Consider the following 17,720-nt stretch of genomic DNA (forward strand, 5'->3'; position numbering starts at 1 on the left):
GAATAATTACAGCAATAAAAACCTGACTATTGTTTTAGGACAGACTTGGAAAAACTGTGAACATATCATTCAAGGTTATGATTAATTTCGGATTTATAGCAATGACGGTAGCTGGCTCCCAGCTTTTGAGTCATCTTAAAATAAAGCAGTGTCTTCTATGCGAACCAACATATACCGTGTCAGAAATCTCTTAAGATGAATCTTCAGTCGCACTGCAGAATTTAATGTTACTTCTTTAATTTATTATCTTGTCATTACTGATGCTAATAAGGGTCCTCACAAGTCTATAAAAGCGTGTGTGTGTGTGTGTGTGTGTGTGTGTGTGTGTGTGTGTGTGTGTGTGTGTGTGTGTGTGTGTGTGTGTGTGTGTGTGTGTGTGTGTGACCCCCCCTAGCGGGCCCAGCTGGTCTGAAACTCTGCTGACGTCACATTTGGAAAACGAAACTGAGGATCGGAGTTTCCAGAGAAAGCCTCTGCTATTAAGAAAGCACCCTCCTCGGTATATAAAGCAGTGGGGAACCGGGTTTCAGCTCGTTCAGCTGATATTATTATCCTGAATAATATTTCTGAATTCTGAGCCTGGAACGGACAGCGCTTGAACACAACACACAGCCGGCCAGTGCAACGTGACACTGCAGGTAGGACTGTCACTTTTTATACAAGATGACTGGCAAATGTTATGTGTATGAACATGTAGGGCACTGTCACATAGGCCATGGGAATGTTTTAATACATTATATATGGACAGAGGTAGATAGTTACTATTAAATACTGTGTTTAAATGTAGTATCACTCCAGTATTTTCACTATGTGCAGCTTTGAAGCCTGCATGCAACAATGCTGCACAATGAAATGGTGACAATCCATTCAACCAATGCACAGTGCTCTGCTTCAGCATATTTGTAGCTACTATTTACAGCACCTCTCAGTCCCATTTTGAGTGGTTTTACCTTGTGATATTGAGTTATTGAGGAGGCTGAATCAGACCTGGCTTCCTATTGGCAGCTTCCTCTTTCTAGGAATTTAGAAACTGCAGATTACATGCCAGACAGATGTTCCCAGTTAAAGGAGAGTGCAGCTGGAATAAGGATGTTGATACTCTGCTGGGTTGCTGAATTGTCTTTGATCAATCAGGGGGAATGAAAAATGATAGCCTATAGAGATCACCCCTCATTCAAAGCTAAATATAAATGACATAATATTTTAGTGAAATTTAAATTGCTTTTTATTTACTTGATTGGTATTGATTGATTACCAATTTTGCTTGAAAAATGACAAAATAGCGCCATCTACAGGCAAAATGTCACTTTTAAGGTGAACCTGAAATTTGTAATAAATTGGTGAATAGATAACCACCATGGCTCAGTGCTGTGTGATGTAACAGCTTTTCTGTTTGTTTGTTTTTTGCTGTTGCATTGAGTGCTGGTAATCTTGTGATTTCTACTAAAATATTTTATTAAAAACTTAAATGTCAATTTTAACAGGCACTTAAGTTTGAGATTAAATAAATAACAAATGTTACAAAACAAATCTTAATTTGCATCAGAACTTCATTACGTACATCAGCTGAGAGTCATTCAGTAAACATGCTCACACCCCTGAAGTATATAACAACAAGCCAAGCCAGTGAGACATGATCAGGGATTCATGCTGAGACATGACATGTTTTTCTTGCTCCTGTAGAAATGTCTCATACGAAACCACTGCTCATCCCATGGCTGCGGGCCCAGATTGACGGCGAGAAGTATCCTGGTGTCCGCTGGACAAACCAGGAGTGCACAGAGTTCTGCATCCCCTGGAAACACGCTTTGAGACAGGACTCCTCCAGCTTCGACATCCTCATCTTTAAGGTGCACTGATCATAAATAACATACAATGAAAAGACATCAGGAAATAGAATTTAAAGGATTCGATCCACATGCTTGTGATGTACACCATGTATTAAACCTTTCTATTCACATAGTATAATTACTCCTGCCTTCAACCTGTTTCTTTCTTGTAGGCCTGGGCAGAGGCCAGCGGCAACGGCCCAGCTCAGGGAGACTGCTCAGTCTGGAAGAGGAACTTCCGCAGCGCCCTCCGAGCCAAAGGCTTCAAAATGCTCACTGATAACAAGAACGACTCGGCAAACCCACACAAAGTGTTCCGCTGGCCAGAGGAGCCAGGGTCAGGAGGTGAGCACCGATCTGCCTTTAATTATAGTGGATAACAGGTAACAGGCACATCAAAAAAGGCTTCTTTTAAAATGTTTAAAATTGTGAATATGCTTGAGATCATGCATACTATTTGGACTATTGTAAGATGAACCAGACAGTTCAGGGTAACCTTTTTCAAGAATTAAGATTAATATCCAGTTGTCGTAGCTTGTATTTGCCAGCACCTGGCACAAGAATGCATGTCTAAAAAATGCAAAATCAGAGCACATGTTTCATTTGTTCTTGCAGCTTTATTCATGCAAAATTATTCAGCTCATGTGTTTTAACTACAATCCCACACAGGAGGGGGGTCGTAGTGTTAAATGTTTATTTTGCTCAAAACCACAGGAATCCACTGGTTCTCCATGTAGTCATGAATATATCAAGAAATATATATTTATTACCAATGAGATTAATACAAAAGTCAAGTAATACAGCAAGTGCAAACTGAGTTATGTTTGGATTTGAACTGACAAAGCAGCTTTCTATCAGCATGACCACAGACTGCCGAACAATTCCTCACCTGCTTTAGACGATCACATTATTCTCCACCTTCTTTGCACTGATGTCTGGATTTATTTTTCCGTGGTTGAGATTTACCAAGCTAATATGCAAATGTGAAAGTCAAGTCAATACCATTTGGTAAAGGGGCTTATAAGATTAAAGAGCAGCATACATGATGAAAAGATCGTATGAGCTGATATTAACTGAGCTCTTTAATTCCACTCTCAAAGCAAACTCTTCTGCTGGATCCCAGGACCAAGAAGAGCCGGATTTGTTTGAGGGTTTTGTCCTTCCTGTACAAGAAGTAAGCGTTTGTGTTTGTGGGTTTCACTTGTAGCAACACAGATAGAACAGATTAGTGCTGAATAATAATGTCCTGCATATGAACTCATTTTGGGTGTGTATCTATGACATCTTAGAGCCAGACTATTCACTGCTTAGAAGACTGTCTCTACCTTCCAGAAGAAGCTGTATTTTCAGGTACGGCAGCTCTTCTCTTGTTATTTATTTCCTCCTGTCATGAATTTTGAATCTTAGAAGAGAAATTCACTTAAATATTCTTAGAAATGGTCATGAATTTGATAGTTAATCATATTCTTAAAACTTGAATATTTGCTTGCAGACTCCACTATCAACCAGGATATTCTCCAGGAGTGTCTAAAGGGACTGAACATTGAACCTGAAAGAGGTAGACTTATCCGCACTACTTATCATTTCCTCCCTGTGTGCTGCAGTATGAGCAGAAAACGACAGCATCCAAGGTACTTTTCCTAGAAACACCTTTTTTCAGTTTATCTAACTTTTCCACAGAGGGTACGGCAGGCTTCAAGGCTCCTCCTGGGCAACAGCAGCTGGAAAATCAGGTTGTGATTGGTGCGTGTGCGTTGCCTGGGCAACAGCAGTATCCAGTAACGTTTGAGGGTGCAGTCAGTGAAGCTGGGTTGCCTGAGCAACCAGCACATCCAATGGTGGGAGCTGTGGGAGAGGCCTGTGGTGGGCAGTTTGTGGAGCAGTTCCTAGATACGATGAACAAGGCCAATGACAGAGACCATTTCAGTAAGTTGAAATATGTTAGAATAAAAATGAAAATTTACACAAAAATACGTACAAAATGATATCCCTCCTGAAATAATCAAATTGAATATCTTTCATAAGGCCGTTAAACATAATATGAATGATTTGAGTGCATAAAAGTTTTTTTTATAACAGGAACAGTCTTTCTCTTACATGTTTTCTCTTTCCGAATCCTCAGAGACCCAGTTCAGAGTATGTGTGTTTTACAGAGGGGTGAAGGTGTTGGAGCAGCTGGTTGAGAATGAAGCTGGAGTCCGCTTAGTTTACAGGTAACGTTAAAATGAAGCTTTGATTAAAGGAAATATGTTTATCCATTGTGTAATATCGCCAATCTTCTTGGCATGATTGCAAATAAGGGTTTTTTCCAAACGTCAAACGATTTCTTTAATGTCCCCAGTGACTTTGACAGTTACATAACCTGCTATTTATCTTGAAATTAATTAACGCAATTATGTTATGTTGTCATTTTAGGCCTGAACTCAACGGGCCAATGTTGGACCACCAGTCAGGCCTATCTGTGGTCTCTCTGCCAAGTCCTGGAGCCATGCTGGATAAAACCCAAGCCAACCTGACCCAACGCATCCTGGAGAAGCTGGGTGATGGTTTGGATGTGGGGGTGTCTGGCCATGTGGTCTACGGCCAGCGACGGGGAGAGATCAAAGCTTTTTGGAGCTTCTCTAAGTTTGACCAGAGCGGACGGCCACAAGAGGTTTCTAAACTGCAGCCACAACCACTCTACCTGTTCAAGGACTTTTTGCGAGGTGGGCGAATAGAATCACAACTTTTTTTGTCAGCGTACCTATAAATACATTGTGCAACTTCTGCTATGCTAGCTTGATATAGTGATTGACTGTTGTCTCTGCTGCAGGAATAATGGAGTTCACTGGTGGGAAAGAGAGCTTTCCCTGCTCCCTGTTCTTCTGCCTTGGGGAGAAGTGGCCTGACCCTGACAACAGGCCTTGGGAGAAGAAACTCATCACAGTGGAGGTGAGAGAGCTTTTAAATGATTAAAACGCAGACAGAGTTGTGCTCAAATCGACCTTAAAGCTGTATTTCAGTTTGGCAAAGCAGTGATCAAACCCCCAAAACTGCCCGTTCAAGGGAGCCAAAGTTAGCAGCACTTGAAAAGCAATGACCATGGACTATGATTATGTCAATTTTGCCTCAGTATTGATTAATTGCACCAAAGCAACAAAGCCTGAATACCGATGGTGACAGCTGATCAATCAGGTAAAGCAGGTTTATCTGCTGTTGAGCCCCTACAGATGTGTAAATCCTGAAAAAAGCTGATACAAATAGTCATCGCCTGAGCTGTCTCAAATCTCACAGCCTCTGCCAAACTCACGTTAGCCGTCTTGCTCTCGTCATTCAGTGTATGACTTCTGTTTCCTGCTTTTTTTCGGTCTCAGGTGGTCCTGACTTCAATGGAGTTATTGAAGAATATGGCTGTCGAAGGCGGCTCCTCCTCTTTGCAGTCTGTAGAGCTACAGATGTCCCTTGAAGAGATGATGGAGATGTGCTGATGCACTTTGCTGCACTTGAAGAAAGTTGATGCTGTAATCTCAGAAATCGGCATGTTTACATGTTTAATGAACATTTTATATTTTGATTTAATATCTTATTGAATAGAACAGTTAATTATAGCATTAATAATAGAAAAAATTGCAATGGTGCTGGATTCTTCGCTACAAAAAGAAAAGCATTTTTTAAGGTGCTTCTTGTACCACATATACACACATTGAATGCAGCTAAAGATTTAATCTGTCTGACATAGACTTTGGTTTCTGAGAATTAACATTTGAAGGTACTGTGTTACCAAAAAAAGAGAATGAGAGAGAAAGAGCTTATACTTCATGCCATTGAAACAAATGTCTTAGTGTGGAAATAAGTGCCTTCTTCCTGCCTTAAAGAAAAACATCTGGCACTGGCATGGAAATGGCATTAAATGTGCAGCTCGATCTAGAGGCTGGCAGTCATCCTGTTGATGATCTTATGCACTTATTTATGAAAAGTAACTGTGCAGATGTTTCAGAATGAATGTGGCAATGATTTATGTACAAATAATAACATTAACAATCAGAAAAAGGTCCACCTTCAGCTTCATAAAGAGCACTTTGGCAAAATGTAAATTCTGAATACTGCAAACATACCTGAAACCACAAACAAACAGAAAAACCTTGAACTCAACAATCACGCTGCAGTATAAAGTATAAAGTTGTAGTCGATTCAACAGCACAGATGTGAGAAGAGCATCTGGAATCAATCTGAATATTTTTACTGTCTTGTAACAGAGAGTTTTTGAACACAATCCAATCCAGTTATGTACCAAAACACATCATACTGACTGTTCAGAATTAAGTAAACATGCTGTGCAGATGTTTCATTCATCTTGTTTTATTTAAGGGTAACAGTATCAGATGTAGCCCTTTTACCATCTGTTTCACTGCAAAGCTGTAGAGAAGATTAAATAAAACTAACTATATACAGAAGCAAAAACAATTAATCAGTACACACCATAAGATTTTAAGACTTAAAATATTTAAGAATATTATCATGTTATTAGGTTGAAATCAGTTTGTTCTCAAAATCTGCTATGAATTAAGAATTTCATTCATTCAAGCCATTGTGATATTTTTACTCTAAATAAATAATTATCCTGAATCCAAAGTTGAAGAAAAAAAAAAATCAAAAATTAGGGTCTGGGTGAAAACTACATCACGTTGTTTTTATGTCGTCCATACATGTACAACACATATTTATGCACTGTCAGACTTTAGGATCAAGTTAGTCCTTCTGTCCTTCGTCTGCTTCTCCGTCGTGCTCTGACCCAGACTTCCCCTCCTCAAGGGAGTTCTCCCTCAGTCCTGCCATCGGGACCAGCTTCCCCTCTGCGTCCACTCCCATCGGCTGGATAATGTTATCTCTACGAAACAAATGAGGTGTCAAAAACATGGATGATTTAATCATCAGTAATAACATGGATCTTATCTGACTTTATCAATGTTGGTCTTCTATAAGTCTGCTGGATGCTCTGTGAAGATGTTTGTATTTTCTTTGTTTTTCATCTTTTCTTTTTGTTTTTTGTTCTTGGTGTATTTTACTAATTTCAACCTGTTGTCACTGTTAAAGCCCTTTGAGATGATCTGTGATCAAGAGTTATACAAATAAACTAGTTAAGTTCTATTTCTTATAACGTTGTCTCTATCATGAAGCTTCCCCTCTTGGACATGGATTGATATTACAGTAAGCTTACAGATAACATGTTAAACAGAGAAATGGTAAATATGTATATATATTGTTTTTAAAGCCTTTTTAATCAACTATTATCATTATTATTTATATAATTTTAAGAGATCAGTTCTAATTCAAAATAAAATCTCTTTTAAAAGAAACATGTTTATTACTACAATTATGCTTTTACACACACTCCTGTAACAGCTGACACATTTTTGTAGTTTCACTGACCTGGACAGCTTGTTAAAGAGCATGATCAGCCTCTTGGCCTCCTCCTCCTTCTCCTCCTCCGTCATGCCCTCCATGGGGTCCGGCTGTTCTACCTCCACCCGCCCTGTCACAGGATTGATGCGATCTTTCATCTGCCGGTACTCCTCGGTGTCCGAGTCGGAGTCGCTGGAGTATTGGGCGTCAGAGACGGGGGTTCTGGACCCCCCGCCAAGCAAGCCTCTGGTGGCGAGCAGGCCCGCTGCGTTACCGTAGCCTGTGTATTTGACAAAACGACCCACTGGAAGAAGAAGAGGTGGGGGTGATGGGGGATGAGTGGTGGAGACAAAGAAGTGTCATTTTCAGTCAGGTGTGTAAGCCGTGCACAAGTACAAACCATTTTTAACACCACACTGACACACCAGGGGGGAGTTGATTTATAAATCTTTTGTGGACAAATTGCTCAAAAACACTGAATTTTTTTTAACTGATTTCTAAAGTTCCTAAATCTGTCAGGTTGATTTATCAGATGTACAGTGGATTCAGAAAGTATTGAGACCCCTTTGATTTTTGTACATTTCATTGTCTTGTAGATTTAATGTTAAAAGGCTAAAATTGCCATTTTTTGCTTGTGTTAATGCCAAGTTTAATAATGACAATGATTTTCGAAATTTTTGCAAACGTATTAAAAATTAAAAAATGAGTATTCAGACCCTTAATTCAGTACTTGCCCTGATAGCAGCAATTGTAACATTGCCTATTAAAAATATTTGGCTTGTTAGGATTTAACATTTCAGAAAACATTGTTCCAACACTGAATTTGGGCAATGTATTAAGTAAATGTGTGGTTTTCTCAAAGGGTAATTATTTAAAGCCATTTAAGGGGGAAAAAAATGTGACGATAAAGAAGGTTTAGCTGAACAAAATAGTTCAGATTTTTGCATCCTTATGCTTCTTATCCTGTCCTCTAATTTAAAAAATCAAACCAAAACAAAAGTGAAGTACATTATCCACTGTCATGAGCTGATCATTCATCAGTTTTCTGACTGGACTTTGTAATAGAATCTATCTGCATTAATCCAGAGGGAGTGATAGTATCTGATCTTACCATTTTCCTTGCAGAGGACAAAAATGAGGTCAGCGGCGCAGTGTTTGACGTCTGTGTCCAGGTGGGTCATGAGACGAATCAGACGACTCTTCACTGTGGAGCCTTCCTCCGGCCTGTGTGAGACGTCTTTCAGAGGAGGCAGGATCTAATGAAGGGGATGAGTTATTTCAGTAGATTTTAATATTTTAAGCACTGACAATGTGGTAGGTTTTTTTTCTGCATGTTTCATGTCTTTGGGGTATATTACATGTTTCCTGATGTAGTGGCGTGTTTCTTTGTGGGACCGGCAGCTCTCTGTCAGCAGATTGAGGATTGGTGTCAGCTTCTCTTTGACCTTATCACCCTAAGAAGCAAACACACGAGGAAGAGCCTTTTTAGTTATGTCAGTATTAGCTGACGGTCTCTTTTAAACTCAAAAATATCAACATCCTTAAATCTTAATTCTAGCTTGACCTTCAAGCATTTCCAAATCCTTCAACCCTTCTTCTGCTTACCGACTCCAGACGTCTCTCCATGAAAATCAGCAGGGTGTGGACACAATCCATGTTGACCCCCTGGCACTGTTCTGAGTTGGGCTGCGGGGGCACCATCAGCAGCACGTCGAGACACTGAAGAGGAAGCGCTGTCAAAAGGTTGACTGAGTGACTGTGGGATTGGAGAAAAGAATACAGGAACACTAAGAGGTAGCCCAAAATGTAAGTATTTGGTTAAACTCAAAAAATACAATAAGCAGTAATTATTAAATTATTCATATATATATAAAAAATATAAATGTGAGCGGAAGTAAACATTTCGCAAATCCTGGAATAATACCTCATTAATTCAACGTTAAAAAAAAAAACCAAACAGTATATTAACTTCAAATGTATCTACATCACTGTAATTAAAGATGACTGTAACAGTGATTTCTCTTTTATCCAACCAATGTTGCATGCTCACCCCTGCAGCTCATCAGTATCATCTGTCAGTAAACACTTCCTCATGAGGCAAGTACGCAGGATGGCCACCAGATGTCGGTAAAGAGCTGCATCATCCTGGAGAGAGTTCAATCATATTGTACAGCTCGTTTCTCACTGAACATATAATTTAGGCTGATAATATATAAGAAAGAGTGGAAGGGAGGGGAGATTTTCATTTAATCTATTCTTTAGTGAACTTAAAAATAGTATTTCTTCAAAGAGAGATAGAAGACTGATAACAGTCTTATCTTTATGCTGTGACGCTTGAAGGCTGTCTGGTTTATTGTGGATTGGTAGTCACTGACCTCACTTGGATCCTGCCTGTGGATGCTGTAGGTGATGTTGAAGAGGATTTTGAGGATCTCTATGGCGCACTGAGAGGCCTCCAGAGAAATAGGAGGTCCTGCCGGATCCAGCTCACACTCATACTGATCTTTCCACCGAACCTCCAGGCAGTTCTCCAGAGAAGTTGTGAGGATGGATGCACCGCCTTCCTGGAAGAGGAAAATATTGAGCGTGAGGACAGGATGTTAGCCGGTTCACTCTGAGAGGAAGTGTAGGTACAGAACTACATACTGTAACATATAAGTAAGTGAGTGATAATGTGATGTTACCTGTTGAAGCTGAGTGCTGAGCTCTGACCGCAGCGCAGTAATGAGAAACAGGAGTCGTAATTCATAGAACTGAACACTGGAGGGAGATGAGCAACTAACGCCGGAGGACAGACGCTCTGTGAGACCACACATGAGCCTGACAACAACAAAAAACAGGAGATTAGTTGTGTGGAAATATGTTAATCACAACAATAGAGCCATAAAAGTTAGAATTTGTGAATATAAAAGTGCCACTGTGATTTGTCATACTTTCAATCTGTCATATGTATTTCTATTTCAGAGCAGATTTGTAGTTCTCATAATGACCTTTAACTACCCTCAGAGATCAGGCATGAACTTGTTGCTTTCTATCAAATGTGGGTCTATGTGTATATAATGAGCCAGGCAAGAAAATAACTTGTGAATCCTGGGGCATGTCTATTGTTTTTTCTACAGTGAGAAAATAAGCCTTTACTCTTGGATTCTTAGGGATTGACACCAACGATTGATGTATACCACTAAATGTATAATATGGTTTCATTTACAAGATGATTTTCTGATCCTTTGGCTGGAAATTCACTAAAGTGTCTTCCGACTGTCTAAATTTGACCATTATCCACAGCAAAACAGAACAGTGTGTATGTGTGTTTTTGTCAAAGCCCACCTGAGAGCACTGAACCTCTCCTGTGCCCAGGTGCTGTTGTACACCACGTTACACAACACCTTCATGGCCTCTTTTCTCTGTGCCTCTTCTCCCTCCTCCTCTTCTTCCTCTTCATTCCCTATCATCTTGCTCTCTCTGCGGTCCCTCCTCCCTCGTTCCAGCCCCTTGTTATGCGTGCCGCCTCTCTGCATTTCGTTGATGCTGGTCCTGTGGCTCCCAACCCAGCTGATGCTGTCCAGTTCTCCGCTGTTGGCGTTGCTGACGTCGCTCTTGGCGTCGTCATCGTAGGCAAGACACTCGTCAATCGGGTCGCTGGTTTCAATGTCAGCGTCGTCTCCGTCAGTGCGACTGTGGAACACTCTGGTCTCAGCGAGAGTGGAGATGATGTTATCGTAGAATTCAGAGTCAGACTCGTTGGCTTCGTCGCCTGCATCAGTTGTGGTCAGCCCGGCAAGTTTGGCTAAAGTGAGGAGAGCGGTGTCGGTCACCAGGGGGCTCAGGACCTTCTGGTCTCTGGAGAGGATCCTCAGGGTGCGCAGGGCTACTCTCAACAGACGACATTTAACCCCTGTTCTAATGAACCTCACAAGGACAACGCCCAAGCTCTGAGAACAAGGACAGAAAAAAAGATATATAGTTTAACAGCGATCTTTAAACACCTCTTGCCAAGCAGAAAGTGATGGGTGTCAGGTACCTGTCTGAGGATGACGCCTCGATCCTGCTGGTCGTACTCATCACAGTCTGAGTCAGAATCAGTGTAATCTCTCACTTTATTCTGCCTGAACTGGTACACCAAGACAAATATGAAATGTGATTAAATCCTTGATACTTCAAATCCAACATTATGAATTAGTTTAGGGGTGCAATATTAAATATAAATATGAAATATTCAGTACCTCTTCTAGTTTTATTTTCTGTAGGAGGAAGGCAGTGTGATTTCAGTGAGCAGTTCAGGAAGAAAATGATTAAATACTATGAGTACACCTTTTTGTAATGCTGTTCAATGGCTGCAAATAACAGACAGCTGAAAGTGTTGAATAGATTATCACGCTGTATGCTTATGATTCAATCGCTTTGCCTGGGCTCAATCTGCCTGAGCATGCAAGGAGAGAGGATCAGGGACAACTGATACAGCAGAATTACTAATCACAAACAGACTGTGGAGGAGGTGTGGGGAGGGGTAGAGTGAGGAGGAGGAGGTTGGGGGTTGAAGTCGGGTGATGTGGAAAGGAAGGTGGGGTTTATATAGAACACAGGTAAGACAGGGATGTGACAGTAAACTTTCTCCCAGTTGGCGGATGCAGCTACATAAAAAAAAACTTACTTTCCTTCGATCCCTCTCCTCTGTATCAAAGAAGAAGCACTGGGCATACTGGAGGAGAGATACGAAGATGAAACAGTCTGAAATTGTCACGAGCAGCAGCGTATCATCCAGACACAAATATGTGCGATTGTACATGTGGTGTTACCTCTTTGTTGAATTCCTGCAGCTGTGTCTGAACACCGTTCTCATTCCCCTGCCTGATGCACTGGATAATCCCTTCCACGTCTATATCCATGCCTCCTGCACACACGCACAAATATACACACACACACACACACGCACAAAAAGGAATAATCATTCTGGCCATAATAAAAATTAAAGTTACGCAACAATAATGCTGAGAATGGTGGTAAAAAGGGTTATGCATTAATAAAAACAGAGAAACAAAAAAAAAGGGTGCAAATTTCATGGTCCACTAGCCAAATGGTTAGCAAATTTTACCAGGCGCTCAAAAGGGTTACATTGTTTTTTTGGCTGGTGAGTGAAGCAAATCTATCAGCTAATTGCATATTTTACCAGCATCTATTTGGTGGCTGGTGCTAATTTTGTGCCTTGTCGATAATGCACTCAAAATATGAAAATACAATAAATTAAAACCTTAATATTTAAATATGTTAATTTAAAGATCAGGAATGATATACATTTAATAATCTACTCATACTGCCATCATCACAACTACACAACATTGATAAATGCTCCTTTGTTAATGAAATCCAAATCTGCATCTAAGCACATGACAATTATATATATTGAGATCTATTCTACATACACATAAAAACAATTCCAGGCAGATTACAAGAGGTTAACTCCTTGTTTGTCTACACTTACCTTGTGCAGTTCACTTTTTCAGCCAGTTGACAAACTAAAAGTGTGTTTCAATTACCCTGCCAACTCAAGGTGCTGTCTCAGCTTCAAATTTGCTTCAGCTTGCTTCCCAGTGTATCTTTATACACATACGCACAGTGTTCTGCCGTTCAATTTGCTCAATTCACTTGCTTCTACAGTCTCCCTGATGTACTCAGCCTAACCTTCTCTCTCTCGCTCTCTTTAATCCAAGAGAGATGCAGGGGCCATGGAGTTTATAATCCACTAATGGACTCTGAGCTTATATCTCTCTGTGTTGACCCTCTAACCTTTTACAGGTTTTCTAGACTGGTGCTGCACAGCGCTCTCTCTCTCTCTCTCTCTTTTTCCAGCTTTAACACAAGCTTTCACTCAAATCTCCTAATAGCTCAGGAATCACTAAAATAACCATTAAGATTTTGTTTGTACCTCCCCTCTCTGTTACATAACTGTGCTGGATTCAATGTGAAAAACATTGCTGATAAATTTATCTGCAGAGTCTGCTAAGATGGCATTAGTATTTTTACAACTTAAAAATATGTTTTATTCAGAAAAATCATTCCAAAATGAAAAGAGTTACAAATTGGTCTTTATGTATTATGATGCTATTTGTGTATGCTTCCACAAGATGGAGCTATTTTCATAACCGCTTCCCTGCTACTGAATAGAGTTTATTATTATTACAGTTAATAATATGTGAATTATAAAATATTTCTATTAGAAGTTAACTTTAGAATAACTGAATTAATGGTAAAAATATGGCTCACATATCAAATATTTTTATTTTCCCAACCCACTCTACACTGTTACAATCAGTGTACTAGAAAGCAAAAAAGAAGTCTGCACACCTGTTGCAAAGTGTCTTGCGTGCCCTGAGAGGCGAAATCTGTGAGAAGGTGATGTACAAGTGAATGACAGCCTTTCCTGGCAGGATGCTCACTCTTGTGCCCAGTGGGTTGAGGAAACAGGGCCAGGGGTCTTTAGTGGCCGGCTGGTGGCTGCAGGGTTACAACAACAGGATGCACAGTACGTCAGCGATAGCGGGAGAAAAGTCAGAGGAGACATGACAGAGTGCTCTCATTGAAGTAAAAGCATATTCCTTCAAGATGAATTAAGAGACTTGAGATGTAAGATGTCACCCAGTCAGAGCTGCGAGAGACTGTTGACCCTCTGTGACGTTGAAAACCAGTGGAAGGAAACGACAATTGTCACTGACGCATGAAATTCAGGAATATCCACTTGAATTATTCACACACAGAGTACATCGTGACTTGCTGTTATAACACTTGGGACACAATATGCTGCATGTAGCCTAAACTCCATTAACCTCTATAAAGCTTTGGAGAGTCAATTTACTGTATTGAGATTCTGTTACGTATGGCTCTCTGCGTTTTTGTTATTGTGCATGTCTGTTTATTTTGCACCAGATAGTATGGCTGTTTGTCAGGCATGGAGTGAGTTTAAGAATAAAATACTATTGTTTTCAGGCGCTAATTTATATACAGGCAGATGACAAATTAAAGGAAGTACCGGTACTGGTCTTAACTGGTGCTTAACTCTTACAGTGAGGGGATCTGGTGGCTCACTCTGATATGCTGTCAGGTGTATTTTGCTGGCATGGTTTGGGTCCACTTGTACCCTCAGAGGGAAGGGTCACTGCAAATCAATACAAAGTTGTTCACCTTTATCCTATGATGAAACATTTCTATCCTGTTGGGAGTGGTCTCTTCCAGGATGACAGTGCTCCCGTCCATAGGATGTTAGGGGTTACTGAATGGTTTGAATCATATGCTATTGCCTTCACAGTCACCAGATCTCAACCCAATTAACACCAGTGTCAGGGCACACTGAAGCTGATCTGCTGACTCTTGGAGGCCCAACACACTACTAAGACAATTTATGTTGTTTCTTTTATTTGTCACCCATATGTATTCATTCTCTTTTGCTCTTATTTCTAGGCATGCTAGCGGCACAGCTCTCTGGTTGGTTGGTGGAGGCTGAAATATCTCAATTATTAGATTGCACATAAAAAATTGTACAGACCTTCCTTGTTCTCATATAATGAGGCATAACAACTTTTAAGATCTCTGACTCCTTCTGGTGCCAGCATGTGGTTGACATTTGTGGTTTTGGCAGATTTACTTCAGGCATTCATGCCCGTCAGAATGAATCATAATGCCTCTCATGATCCCTTAGTCTTTTCACATAGTGTCATCATCAGGTCAAAATTTCTGACCAAATACCTGCAAAACTAAATATATTCCCAGCAGCGTCAGCCTACTTTTTGTTCAGTGCTAATAAGCGAATGTTAACATGCTAAACTAAGATGGCAGATAGCAAGCTGCCATGCTAGTGTTAGCATTTAGCTCAAAGCACTGCTTTGCTAGGCCTTCAGAGCTGATGTCATTGCTGTTGACTTTTATTCTTGTTTGTTTGTGTTGATTTTTTAAGGTTTTTACGTGTTGTAATATAATATTACAATATAATAATCATTTTATTGATGTATTTGTCTTTTTTTTTAAATGACAAAAATGGTACTTACACATACTCTAGGATTCATAATTTCTTTCAAATCGCATTGACCTTATAAAAAGGCCATAACAACCTACCGACTGGAATCAATATATGACAACATTTGTGACAACGTTTGCTTAAAATGCATTTATTTGGGATTAAAATGTTTCATTACAACTGACTCAAAGCTAGGTAGCAGCAGGTTTACAGGCTATGCTTACTTTGGTCACGTCAACTCTGCCGTCATGGTAGTTGTAACCTTTTAGAGGGAAATTATTCATAAAACAACACCCGGTGTAATCCACACTTAATCATACATAAAAACAAAAGGTTGCTTATCATTTGACTGCGAATGCTCTTGCGTGCACGCGCGCCAGTGATGACTCAGTGAACTACTATGGCCACTCAACCTGACCAGATGTTATTCACAGGAAGAGTACACAATAGACTCACGAGGGGTGGTGGAAGTTGTGAGTAGGAGATGTGGAGAGGGGCTGGGAGAAACAGAGTGTGGAAATTTGAAAACATTAAACATGACATTAGTTCCCCATGGACTTACTGTACTGTATTAATGAAAGATTAATACATTTGGAATCATTTCCTAGAGAGATACTGGTATGTGGCTGTGAAAGTGTGCTTGATTTTTTTCACAATTCTCTTCTGTGGGGATTTCTAGGTGAGCTAATAAAGCTATGAACCTATTCTGATAAAATATCATCTGAATATCTATAAAATAGGATTTATCATCTTTGAAAACAAGTTGTTTTTGAAGCACTGTATAAAGGTGGGGGCGGGGGTGTGTGTGTGTGAGTGAAGGACACTTCAGGAATAAACATGGTGACGGCAACAGTGACTCAAGGGAAAAAGGCACAGGAAAAATGGGGCGATAAAGAAAAGCCTGGAGGAGAATTGGGGTTATTTTGGGCTCTGCGGGCTTCCTGCAGGTGATGGAAATGAAAGAACGATTTCTGAAACAATTGCTGAGCAGCAAGTGGAGTGGGAGAGGAGAGGGATGGATGGAGGATGTGGATGAGGGGGGGGCAAAGAGTGAACATAAGAATCAATGTAAACACTACTGGACGTACAAGGTCGCTTCAAGTATAGGTACAATGTTGTTTTCGGACGCTGTTGTTTAAAACTTGTTTATGTTAATATCATAGATCTTGTAAATAGAGGATAAAACTGCCACCATAACTGATTAATTGCGTGGGAGTCGGTCTGCCAAAAATAATGACTACATTATAGACACACCCCCTCACCCTGCCTTCACCCTATAAAGGACCAGAAGTGGTCAGGGGCATCCAACAATCGGCAAGAGACTACACCAGCACCTCTGGACTGACGGTTTACTCAAAAAGCCACAGCAGATTTTTACATTTTTCTTGGTCGTAAGTTTTATCCTGGATCTGATTCATGCTGTTTTGAAGAGCATAATTTACTGTCACAAAATCTTATATCTTTATATTCATTGTGAAGATGATAGTATGTTTCCTCAGCATCACCTGTTCTTTCTCTGCCACAGGTCAGTGCGGTATGGAGATAGCTGTTCTGTTGCTGCTGACTGTGCCTTTGATTGCTGCCTCCCCACTCAGACCAACTCACAGGTCAGTAAATATACAGCCAATGAGAGAAAAGAAATACTAACAGTAACCATTTTGTTTGACCTATACTAATCTGTAAATGGAATAGGAAAACATCTATGCCTTAAGAGTAATATATACATTTAGAAATAAACAAACAACTAGACTATATGTAAGTGTTTTCACCCTATATTATTGTAAAACTGACATTTTTGGTTCATAAACTGCATTTTAAGCAATACCTTTTTCTGTTGGACCCACAGGTCAGACGCAGCCACTGTCCTCACAGAGGACACTGTTCAGGCTTCGGGGGTGAAAAGGTCAGAGGACACACAGGAGCAGCAAACTCTATTGCTGAAGATCATCCCGTATCGTTCAGAAGACAAACATCTAGACATGGATGCAGCGAAAGTCAGGTAAAATTAACAGCTATGAGTGGCTGTAAATAGGAAACAACATTGCTGCTGTGCTAAAAAGGAAGGAAAAGTTTCTTGTACAGGCAGGCAAGTGTTTTCACTTGCCTGCCTGTGTTATGACATGTCTTAATGCAAATGCAGATCACAAGGAGCAGTCGGCAGTAGCCTAGTGATGCAGCATCAATGCAGAAATAAATACTGTAATCTAATTAAAATCAGCTTTCTCTTTTTGATGAATTAAAGTAATTATTGAGTTCCATGTACTAATCATGGCTGTTAGCACTACCTCAATTGTAGGGAATATTTATTTGAAAATTGGAGATTACTTTTGTGAAATCCTGAATTTTCTTTTTCATCACCCACAGCATGGCAGTGAAACTACGTCCAAGGCGCGCACCTCAGCGTGGATGCCAGCTCGGGACATGCCAGCTCCACAACCTGGCCAACACTTTATATCACATCAGTAAAACAAATGGAAAGGATGAGTCGAAAAAGGCCAACGACC

General features: G+C 40.3%; 2 protein-coding genes across 2 annotated transcripts; one reads left to right on the forward strand and one right to left on the reverse strand.

Annotated features, from left to right (window-relative positions):
• The first annotated feature begins 471 nt into the window (after positions 1–471).
• Positions 472–5,320, forward strand: irf3 (interferon regulatory factor 3). The gene is made up of 11 exons (XM_062442891.1): positions 472–638; positions 1,684–1,850; positions 2,003–2,174; positions 2,930–3,003; positions 3,119–3,179; positions 3,322–3,387; positions 3,510–3,755; positions 3,952–4,042; positions 4,245–4,534; positions 4,642–4,760; positions 5,183–5,320. The coding sequence occupies exons 2-11, from the start codon at positions 1,686–1,688 to the stop codon at positions 5,294–5,296; spliced, it is 1,398 nt and encodes a 465-aa protein (XP_062298875.1). The 5' UTR covers positions 472–638; positions 1,684–1,685; the 3' UTR covers positions 5,297–5,320.
• Positions 5,321–6,538: 1,218 nt separating this feature from the next.
• si:dkey-94f20.4 (synembryn-A) lies at positions 6,539–12,412 on the reverse strand. Its single transcript, XM_062442893.1, has 13 exons — positions 12,008–12,412; positions 11,863–11,910; positions 11,435–11,452; positions 11,233–11,322; positions 10,539–11,143; positions 9,896–10,031; positions 9,587–9,775; positions 9,262–9,356; positions 8,817–8,967; positions 8,570–8,665; positions 8,323–8,467; positions 7,239–7,515; positions 6,539–6,696 (listed from the first exon to the last, which is right to left on the reverse strand). Exons 1-13 carry the CDS (start codon positions 12,269–12,271, stop codon positions 6,558–6,560), a joined length of 2,253 nt encoding a protein of 750 aa, XP_062298877.1. The 5' UTR covers positions 12,272–12,412; the 3' UTR covers positions 6,539–6,557.
• Positions 12,413–17,720: the final 5,308 nt, after the last annotated feature.

This window comes from Scomber scombrus, chromosome 21, assembly GCF_963691925.1.
Source record: "Scomber scombrus chromosome 21, fScoSco1.1, whole genome shotgun sequence".
Lineage (NCBI taxonomy): Eukaryota > Metazoa > Chordata > Actinopteri > Scombriformes > Scombridae > Scomber > Scomber scombrus.